The following is an 11,867-nucleotide window of genomic DNA, read 5'->3' as shown; positions in this document are numbered from 1 at the left end:
GTCCTACTAAATCGTGCACTTGCTCTTTGTGTTTTTGTTACCTTAACCTCTCGAAAGCTAAACATTATGCGTTACCGACACTAGTTTTTAACCAGGTGGCAGGCATCCTTTCTTCTTTATGTTTCTACGACATTTAAAAAAAAAAAAAAAGAAAAGAAAATAGAGTAGATGGAGAGAGTGAAATGGTGGGACAGGGATAAGGGTGTTCAGCAGCGTTTGCGATAAATAATTAGAGCGCACCGGTGTACCTTCTTTTAAATAACGCTGGTCGGTGTCCGAGTTATATTTATTAAATGCTTTTAAGAAGCAGTCACTGACGGCTATGTTTTTTCACTGTGTCATATGAAAACGTGAAGAAGAATACGTTAACATAGTCGACTGTCTTCGTCGTACGAACATTTGTAGTAGCTGCAGTAATAACTATAGACTTGGTATCCTGTATTATGTTGTCAGTGAGACAACACTGCCCTGTAACGAAATTACTGTTTGTTAACAAGATGAGGTCGTTACGCAGATCTCGTAGCGCACCAATTAGCATCAACACTGATTAAGCGATGCTCCTACAGCTATTTTCGGACGAACTCTTGCCTCATATGGTGCAGTGATGCCAACGTTCGAGCGCGGAGGTGGACACAGTTTCACTAAAGCAGCACATTTGAGGGACGATGGTGAATAAATATTCATTAAAAGTAAAGCAAAATTAGTTTGGAGTCCACATTCATTGTTTGTATCAATTACTCCACCTTAGCGTATTCACTGTCAAACAAGTTCATAGGGCTGCGTATTATGTTGGCTATTGTTTATAAACAGGATCGGTTTGCTCTATATAAATGCGAGGCCACACGCCTCTCACGTGTGAGAGTATGTTGCGCGAAGCGGTGAGATGATTGTTGTGGGTGATGGAAGACCATGAAAGATTTTATGAGGGATGCAACCGCGAAGGACCCTTACGATGTATATTTCTGTGTGAATTCCATCATGTGGCAGGACCTAAAATAGCGTGCCAAGTAAGTAATGGTGCAAGTTTGACAGAAGGCAAAATATGTTAAAATCAAAGTTATATATTGTAGAAACATGCCCTCTAATGATGTCACCACCAACAGTTGGCATGAAGTGATCTTGTCAAATCATATTGTTTTTTATATATTTTGATTTTTTTTGCTGGGCGTTAATCTTCCATTGAATCTTGAATGAGTGGGGGGACCCATTTTTCAGAATGACAGCCTCACATGTTTTGTCAGTCTGTTCAAAATGCTGTAAACAGCTCTGTGAAAAGTGTGGGTTAATGCTAAATTGTTTGTTTCACTTACTGAAACAGCTGAGGTGCCAGAAGTAAAACTCATGGCCTCGGAGAAAGAAATTATGAATGTTGACAATGGAGAGGAAGCTTTTTACTTGCCATAGTGTCCTGTGAGTTTCATTTAGATACTTTTCAAATTGAGCTATAGGAGATTAATCTCTCTGTGGAATACCTGGAAGTTTCTTATGTAGTAGTTTAAGACTAGTCTTTTCATCTCCTTTGCAATGGGTAGGCTACCACAAAAGATATTGTAATTCTTCTTTAAATTTCCATTAACTAAAAATACCAGATGAAAGGAATTGTTTTAGCATTTATGATACTGAGGAAAACACATACACATGTGTCACACACACTTGCATTTCATTTTGTTAAAACAAAAACTAAGGGTTCATCCCAGTATATGCCATTTTGTATGTGAATCAGTTCACCATAGACTGTATACAATTATTTTTCACTCTGTTCTTTCTCGTAGATGCAGTTGTCCTGCAGTATTCTGAGCTATCGGACAAAATTAGTGACCGATTCAGTCCTAGGAAAAATGCCTGTGTCAAAAAGTCATTTGTACCTAATTACAAAAAAGAGTTGCCCTGGTCTGAGTATTATCTGGCATATAATTTACATTGGCCACAAAAATTTCAAGATTTGTTTTATTTATCAGTACAGTAACATCCTATTCAGTTTTGTTGTGTAAATATCCATTGTTGTAGGTGTGCAGTTAAGGGAACTGCAACATTTGTATCTTACCTCTAAAAATATAACTACATGGACAGAAGAAAATGTTCAACTGAACCTACCGATACCAGGTGTTGACTACATCCCATAGCATAATGACAACGTATGTGAAACCTTCTTTTGAAAGTTTTCCAGGAACTGTTCTGAAAAGCATTGTACGCGGCTGTCAAATAATGTTAACATTAATTTTTGGCTGTCTCTTTACATCTACTTGTATCGTCGGCAAACCACTGTGAAACGCAAGGTATAAGGTACAAATACTTCTCATTATACTACTTATCAGTGTTTTTCCCCATTCCAGCCACATATGGAACATAGGATAAATGATTGCTTAAATACCTTTGTGTTCTCTATAATTAGTTTAAACTTGTCTTCATGGCTATTGCTGAAGCAATACATAGAGGATTTTAGTATATTCCTAGATTCCTCATGTAAAACTGGTTCTTTAAATTCTATAAGTAGGCTTTTGTGAGATAGTTGGCATACATCTTCAACCATCTCTCAGTTCTGGTGTTTCATTTCTGTGGGTCAAACAAACCTGTGGCTGTTTATGGTTCAATTCTTTGTATATGCCTAACATCAATATTCCTTGTTAGTGTTATTTGGCATGAGTGTCTCACACTTGAGCAAAATTCTGGTATGGTTTGTATGAGTGTTTGTAAGAAATTTCAGTAGCACCAAAGTGAGCCACCTAATAATTCTATTTCATATCCACAGAAACTGTTACATCCAGACATTGGGAGGAATTGACAGATTCAAATTATGACTCATTGATATTGAGCCTTAGGATACGGTTCTACATTTTGTGAAATGCAAAACTGTACATTTCTGTACATATGAAGTAAACTGCTAATGCTTTGCAGTTCTTTGATATCCTATAAAGATTTGGCTGAAATGTGTGCAGCTTTTTTCAGGCAGAACTTCATTAGTTACAATTGCATCTTCTGGAAAAAGTGTGAGTTACTGTATATTGTTTGCCAAATCATTAATAAAGAACATGAACAATCAAGGTACCATTACTCTTATTACAATTTATTATTACCATTTATTACCAATTCTGTGTCATTGACCAGCAATGGCTGGATAGACTGTGCCAAAAATTACAAAACTGGTATTTTACAATACAAAGAGAACGAACATTACAACAAAATTTGAGTAGTTTAAGCATTTTACTATAGATACATTTGATTTACCACTGATATTTTAGTTCTGACAGATTTACAAGTTTTAGTGAAAGTCCAGTAAATCCATTCACTTCCTTCACAGTCAAAAGTTTTCTGGATGGAGTGTAGCAAATATAGTTTTGTGTGTCTTGAAAAAAGTTTTTTTAACCTCTCCAGTGGTAGGACGTGCACCTCTTGAGAATTCTCATGGCCGGTGTCGGAAAGTTGTCTCTTGTTTTGGATAGTTGTCAGGTTCCTATGTTTATGGTCTGTTTGTTGTGGGTAATGTGGTTGTGTATTTCATGCCTCTTGCTAAAGGAATCTCAATTTTCCTTCAGATGAAGGAAGCTCAAAAATATATATGGCTGCAAACATTGGTCAACAGTGTTCCTGTCTCGTACTTGTTATAATAATTCTTACTGCCTTCTTTTGCAGTAATAATATGTCCTTGCTGCACAATGAATGACCCGAGAGCTGGAGTCCATTGGTAATATGGCTATGGAATAGTGCGTGATATACAGTTAACAGACATTGGTCTGCTTCTTAATTACACTTTTATCCCCCAGGAGGTCTACTGTGTGTGACAGTTTCTTACATACGTGCTCAGTGTGTCCATTCCATGTGAGTTTGTAGTCTGAATATAATAGAGGGAAACATTCCACGTGGGAAAAATATATCTAAAAAGAAAGATGATGAAACTTACCAAACAAAAGCGCTGGCAGGTCGATAGACACACAAACACGTGTCTATCGACCTGCCAGCGCTTTTGTTTGGTAAGTTTCATCATCTTTCTTTTTAGATATATGAGTTTGTAGTCTGTTACGAAACCGAGTCATCTGACAGTTCCTACGTTTTCCGGATATATATTTTTGCTGAAGCTGGATGTCATATGGTGAGTTTTGTCTGCATTTATTTTCATCTTCTTTGTGGTGAACCATACCTTGGTCTTTTTGAATAGCATACCTGATTTCAGGACTGCTAGAGTTTGATTTTCCTTTGCAATAAGGCTAGTATCATCTGCAAACACCTTGGCTTAGATAATTTACAAAAATGAGAAAGGGGAGAGGGATTGTGATGAAAACTTGTGCACACTATATTCTAACTTCTGTTCTTGTTATGTTGCTCCTTGAACTGAAACAATCTGCCACCTCTTTTCTAATTATTACTGAAGGGTAGCTAGAACAGCACCTCCCATACCATAGAATTGTAATTTTTTGAGTAGGATCATATGGGAAATACAGCAAATGCTTTGCTTAAATCACACAGTGTAAATGCCCATGACTCTCTTTCTTCAATGGCCAACATTATGTTTCTTAATAAGTCAAATGTAGCAGCATTTGTGGAATGTCCCTTTTGGAAACCATGTTGAGCATCATGGAGAAGGCTCCTGCATGTAAGCAGTTGCTTATTGCTGTAGTTAATGGCCAAGGTATTTCAGTGATACTTTTCTTCATGATGGTACACGACATCCCATAAATGTCTACACTAGTTTCACTATGTCATTTGGTTGTACTTTCTTCCAACTTTCCATTTTGCAGTGGGTTATAGTTTTTTTAGGAAACAACAGGATCCATGTCCAAGTCTGGGATTTCAGCTACAGTGTTTTCAATAAGTTTAATAAAGTAATAATTAAAATTATCAGAGGTAAAGTATTTGAGAAGATGGTAGACTTTTTCCTGTGATTGTGTCATTGTTTTTCTTCTTGGCTCCCTCCACTTCTTTTCTGTTCTTGGCCTTTAAATAATTACAGTGAAGCATGTGTTTAGTTTAAATGTCTGTAGCTGCCTTGGAATGGTCATTAAAGATTGAGGTAATACTTTTCATATTGGCTACTCCAGGTGTGTGCTGTGTCTTTCCTTAGACTATTTTTTGTTTTTCTTGTGATTTCCCCATATGACTTCGTGGGAATATTTAATCAAATTTCGTTTTCATTGTTTGGAGAGGGCAGCTTAAGGCTTTACTAGGCACTGTTTTGTAATTTCCTTATCCCAGGCAATATTAGAGAGCGCAACTCTGAATGCCTTTAGATTTTTTTTTCCCTGCTAGCAGCAGATTAGCTACATCTATTTTGTAATCTCAGCTGTGTAAGTTTGTGGTAATGGTATTGAGATAGGAGTCACCTTGTGTTGGAAGTCTATTTTCTACAGAGAGACCATAACTATCAAATTTGAGAAAACACTCTCTTTTGCACTGCTATCACCTATGTGTCCATTAAAATCACCATACAATGCAACTGTTGACTTAAGATATGACAGGTGATGTAAACAACTTTCTATTTGTGTAATAAAGTTTTCAAAATTTCCATTTGGTGAATAGTTCACAGAAACAATAATCATATTGATATCCATTAGGTCAACCAGCCAGTTTTAGATCAGAATCTGAACAGAAGTTCCATAAGTTTCCTTGCACTGAGATTTATGTTGACATATACAGACACACCTCCATTTGAGGTAGTTTCTTGGTACAATGGACCCAGCATCTCAAAGTATTCAATACATATGTAGTAACTGCCCTCTTCTTTTGTTAGCCAGTGCTCACATATACATAGCACATCCTGGCTTCACATAATCTACAGATATTGATAATACATCACATTTGATTTGTGGGCACTGTACATTAGCACTGACTTTGACTATGGGTTTTACTGTTCTGTGTTTGTAATGGTAGGGTCTACCATACTCCTGCACTGGATATCATGCAGAATAGAAAATGCCATAGTACAACAGTTTTGGGGCTGTGTAGATCTATTCATTAATTTATCCTTTAGTTCAAAGTTCTTTGGACCACCCCTGAAGTTCCAGCCCCACAATAAATGATTTACCTGACCATAATAGTCATATGGTAGTGACAAAGCCTCTCCATCAGTCAGATTTAATTAAGAAAGAAAAAATAAAATTTCACAGTATCACAGATGCTACCTTGTCCACACTGTTCAGACAGAATTAACTGGATGAAAAATGAGACTCACAGTAGATGATAAATTTAATTATTTCCTGAACGTATTCATACAGTACTATGAATTCAGTTTTCATTTACAATGAGTCAGTGATTGTTATATTGTAAGTTGAGAGAGTGGGTGGCTAACATCTGGGATCAAATTATTCTCTGCAAGATGGAAAGCAGAGGATTAGCTCAAATCAAGACATACTGCAGACAGTAATACAAAATTCTCCATCACCCCATAAAGAGTTTTAGTTACCTGTCCCCAGGTAACTAAAAATTTTCAAGAACAAAGCAAAGATAATTTTGATCATAATAAGGCATGAAGTGAAGTGAATGAACTCTTTAAAGCAAATTATACATCTACATCTACATGACTACTCTGCAATTCACATTTAAGTGCTCGGCAGAGGGTTCGTTGAACCACAATCATACTATCTCTCTACCATTCCACTCCCAAACAGCGCGCGGGAAAAACGAACACCTAAACCTTTCTGTTCGAGCTCTGATTTCTCTTATTTTATTTTGATGATCATTTCTACCTATGTAAGTTGGGCTCACCAAAATATTTTCGCATTCGGAAGAGAAAGTTGGTGACTGAAATTTCGTAAATAGATCTCGCCGCGACGAAAAACGTCTTGCTGTAATGACTTCCATCCCAATTCGCGTATCATATCTGCCACACTCTCTCCCCTACTACGTGATAATACAAAACGAGCTGCCCTTTTTTTGCACCCTTTCGATGTCCTCCGTCAATCCCACCTGGTAAGGATCCCACACCGCACAGCCATATTCTAACAGAGGACGAACGAGTGTAGTGCAAACTGTCTCTTTAGTGGACTTGTTGCAGCTTCTAAGTGTCCTGCCAATGAAACGCAACCTTTGGCTCGCCTTCCCCACGATATTATCTATGTGGTCTTTCCAACTGAAGTTGTTCGTAATTTTAACACCCAGGTTCTTAGTTGAATTGACAGCCTTGAGAATTGTACTATTCATCGAGTTATCGAATTCCAATGGATTTCTTTTGGAACTCATGTGGATCACCTCATACTTTTCGTTATTTAGCGTCAAGTGCCACCTGCCACACCATACAGCAATCTTTTCTAAATCGCTTTGCAACTGATACTGCTCTTCGGTTGACCTTACTAGACGGTAAATTACAGCATCATCTGCGAACAGCCTAAGATAACTGCTCAGATTGTCACCCAGGTCATTTATATAGATCAGGAACAGCAGAGGTCCCAGGACACTTCCCTGGGGAACACCTGATATCACTTCAGTTTTACTCGATGATTTGCCATCTATTACTACGAACTGTGACCTTCCTGACAGGAAATCACGAATCCAGTCGCACAACTGAGACGATACCCCATAGGCCTGCAGCTTGATTAGAAGTTGCTTGTGAGGAATGGTATCTTTGATGATGATATTAGCAAGACTGATGACTTTAAATTCAAATAATTCTCCACTGAATTCAGTGAGTTCTTCCCAACAGTAGCTGAGATAAATTGTCGAAAGCAGATTAGACTTACTTAGTCAGCAATGCATACACCAACACCAGACACTGTTGAAGAGACCATAAAAATCATTAGATTGCTGAAAAGCTGTAACTTCCCTAATTGTAATGGTATTTCAGCAGAAATACTGAAAATCTTGTTTTGACCTGTTAACACCCTTTTTGAACTGCTTTTGAAATCAGCTACTGAGTGAATATGTATTTCCTGAAAGACTGAAGTATGCAGTAGTAACACCCATTTATAACAGTGGAGATTAGAACATGACTTTTTTAGAGCCGTCTACCCCTTTCCTATATTCTCCGGAAGTTTTGAGACAGTAGCTTATGTCCAAATATTGAGAGAATAACCTTTTAACAAAAGCGCAGTTTGTCTTGTGTAAAGGCTTCTTTACTGAGGAAGTAGTAGATGACCTTATGAGATCAGTTCCGGTAAAAGTAAGCAATAAGAATTATGCTGTTAACATTTTGTGTGATCTTGCTATGGCCATTGATTGTGTAGATCATATTCTAGCTGTGAAACAACAACATCATGGTGTTAAAAGTCATTCCCCTTGCACAGATGGAGGTGTATCTTTACAGTAGAAAACAGTGGGCCACATTAACAATTGATACCAAAGGAATGCAGCTTTACTGTTTGGTTAAGTGATAGCATCCTATTGGGTAAAATATTCCAGAGGTAAACTAATCCCCCATTTGGAACTAGGGGGAGGGGGGGGGGGATGGGACTACTCAGGAGGATGTCATTATTAGTGGAGAAACAAAACTGGCATTTTACGGATAATAGCGTCAAATGTTAGATCCCTTAATCAGACAGGTAGGTTAGGAAATTTAAAAAGGGAAATGGGTAGGTTAAAGTTAAATATGATGAGAATGAGTGAAGTTTGGTTGCAGGAGGAACATGACTTCAGCTCAGCTGAATACAGGGCTATAAATACAAAATCAAATAGGGTAATGCAGGTGTAGATTTAATAATGAATAAAAAAAAATAGAAATGAGAATAAGCTACTATGAACAGCACAGTGAACACATTATTGTAGCCAAGGCAGGCATGAAGCCCAAGCCTACCACAGTAGTAAAAATTTATATTTCAACTAGCTCCACAGATGATGAAAAAGTTGAAGAAATGTATGATGAGATAAAAGAAATTATTCAAATAGTTAAGGGAGACGAAAATTTAATCACGAAAGAAGACTTTATATTTGGAAGAGACCTGGAGGCATTGGAAGGTTTCAGATTGATTACATAATGGTAAGACAGAGATTTAGGAACCAGGTTTTAAATCGTAAGACGTATCCTGGGGCAGATGTGGACCCTGACCACAATTTATTGCTTATGAACTGCAGGTGAAAACTGAAGAAACTACAGAAAGGTAGGAATTTAAGGAGATGAGACATGTATAAACTAAAAGAACAACAGATTGTAGAGAGTTTTAGAGGGAGCATTAGGGAACAATTGACAAGAACAGGGGAAGGGAGTACATTATAAAAACAATGGGTAGGATGAGTAACACAAGAGATACTGAATTTAATCAGTGAAAGGAGACAATATAAAAATACAGTAAATGAAGCGAGTGAAAACGAATACAAATGTCTCAAAAATGAGATTGACAGGAAGTGCAAAACGGCTAAGCCCAAATGGCTAGAGGACAAATAAAAGGATGTAGAAGCATATATCACTAGGGTTAAGACAGATGCTTCCTACAGGAAAATTAAAGAGACGTTTGGAGAAAAGAGAAACAGCTGTATGAATATCAAGAGCTCAGATGGTAAACCAGTCCTAAGCCAAGAAGGGAAAGCCGAAATGTGGAAGGAGTATATAGAGTGTCTATACAAGGGTGATGTTCTTGAGGGCAATCTTGTGGAAATGGAAGGGGACATAGATGAAGATGAAATGGGAGATATGATACTGCATGAAAAATGTGACAGAATACTGAAAGACCTAAGTAGAAACAAGGCCCTGGGAGTAGACAGCATACCATTAGAGCAATTGATAGCCTTGGGAGAGCCAGCTGTGACCAAACTCTTCCATGTGGTGAGAAAGATGTATGAGACAGGTTAAATGCCCTCCTCTCAAACTTCGAGAAGAATATAATAATTCCAAATCCAAAGAAAGCAGGTGCTGACAGGTGTTGAAGTTACCGAACTATCTACATCTACATCCATACTCCGCAAGCCACCTGACGGTGTGTGGCGGAGGGTACCCTGAGTACCTCTATCGGTTCTCCCTTCTATTCCAGTCTCATATTGTTCGTGGAAAGAAGGATTATCGGTATGCTTCTGTGTGGGCTCTAATCTCTCTGATTTTATCCTCCTGGTCTCTTTGCGAGATATACATAGGAGGGAGCAATATACTGCTTGACTCTTTGGTGAAGGTATGTTCTCGAAACTTTAACAAAAGCCTGTACCGAACTACTGAGCGTCTCTCCTGCAGAGTCTTCCACTGGAGTTTATCTATCATCTCTGTAACACTTTCGCGGTTACTAAATGATCCCGTAACGAAGCGCGCTGCTCTCCGTTGGATCTTCTCTATCTCTTCTATCAACCCCATCTGGTACGGATCCCACACTGCTGAGCAGTATTCAAGCAGTGGGCGAACAAGCGTACTGTAACCTACTTCCTTTGTTTTCGGATTGCATTTCCTTAGGATTCTTCCAATGAATCTCAGTCTGGCATCTGCTTTACCGATGACCAACTTTATATGATCATTCCATTTTAAATCACTCCTAATGCATACTCCCAGATAATTTATGGAATTAACTGCTTCCAGTTGCTGACCTGCTATTTTGTAGCTAAATGATAAGGGATCTATCTTTCTATGTATTCGCAGCTCATTACACTTGTCTACATTGAGATTCAATTGCCATTCCCTGCACCATGCGTCAATTCGCTGCAGATCCTCCTGCATTTCAGTACAATTTTCCATTGTTACAACCTCTCGATACACCACAGCATCATCTGCAAAAAGCCTCAGTGAACTTCCGATGTCATCCACAAGGTCATTTATGTATATTGTGAATAGCAACGGTCCTATGACACTCCCCTGCGGCACACCTGAAATCACTCTTACTTCGGAAGACTTCTCTCCATTGAGAATGACATGCTGCGTTCTGTTATCTAGGAACTCTTCAATCCAATCACACAATTGGTCTGATAGTCCATATGCTCTTACTTTCTTCATTAAACGACTGTGGGGAACTGTATCGAACGCCTTGCGGAAGTCAAGAAACACAGCATCTACCTGTGAACCCGTGTCTATGGCCCTCTGAGTCTCGTGGACGAATAGCGCGAGCTGGGTTTCACACGACCGTCTTTTTCGAAACCCATGCTGATTCCTACAGAGTAGATTTCTAGTCTCCAGAAAAGTCATTATACTCGAACATAATACGTGTTCCAAGATTCTACAACTGATCGACGTTAGAGATATAGGTCTATAGTTCTGCACATCTGTTCGACATCCCTTCTTGAAAACGGGGATGACCTGTGCCCTTTTCCAATCCTCTGGAACGCTATGCTCTTCTAGAGACCTACGGTACACCGCTGCAAGAAGGGGGGCAAGTTCCTTCGCGTACTCTGTGTAAAATAGAACTGGTATCCCATCATGTCCAGCGGCCTTTCCTCTTTTGAGCGATTTTAATTGTTTCTCTATCCCTCTGTCGTCTATTTCGATATCTACCATTTTGTCATCTGTGCGACAATCTAGAGAAGGAACTACAGTGCAGTCTTCCTCTGTGAAACAGCTTTGGAAAAAGACTTTTAGTATTTCGGCCTTTAGTCTGTCATCCTCTGTTTCAGTACCATTTTGGTCACAGAGTGTCCGGAAATTTTGTTTTGATCCACCTACAGCTTTGACATAAGACCAAAATTTCTTAGTATTTTCTGCCAAGTCAGTACATAGAACTTTACTTTCGAATTCATTGAACGCCTCTCGCATAGCCATCCTCATACTACATTTCGCTTCGCGTAATTTTTGTTTGTCTGCAAGGCTTTGGCTATGTTTATGTTTGCTGTGAAGTTCCCTTTGCTTCCGCAGCAGTTTTCTAACTCGGTTGTTGTACCACGGTGGCTCTTTTCCATCTCTTATGATCTTGCTTGGCACATACTCATCCAACGCATATTGTACGATGGTTCTGAACTTTGTCCACTGACCCTCAACACTATCTGTACTTGAAATAAAACTTTTGTGTTGAGCCATCGGGTACTCTGTAATCTGCTTTTTG

At 38.6% G+C, this 11,867-nt stretch overlaps 1 protein-coding gene across 2 annotated transcripts in view; it reads left to right on the top strand.

The window, feature by feature from the left end:
- The first annotated feature begins 651 nt into the window (after positions 1-651).
- LOC124715699 (GATOR complex protein NPRL2-like) overlaps positions 652-11,867 on the top strand; it is a 110,215-nt gene continuing 98,999 nt past the window's right edge. For both annotated transcript variants that reach the window (XM_047243116.1, XM_047243115.1), the window contains exon 1: positions 652-1,007. In XM_047243116.1, coding sequence (XP_047099072.1) covers positions 900-1,007 — 108 coding nt within the window. In that variant the 5' untranslated portion in view covers positions 652-899. The remainder of the gene's footprint in view (positions 1,008-11,867) is intronic.

Source organism: Schistocerca piceifrons, chromosome 1 (genome assembly GCF_021461385.2).
Source record: "Schistocerca piceifrons isolate TAMUIC-IGC-003096 chromosome 1, iqSchPice1.1, whole genome shotgun sequence".
NCBI classification, from domain to species: Eukaryota; Metazoa; Arthropoda; class Insecta; order Orthoptera; family Acrididae; genus Schistocerca; species Schistocerca piceifrons.
The sequence above is the reverse complement of the archived record's forward strand: the minus strand, read 5'-3'. Positions and strand labels throughout refer to the sequence as shown.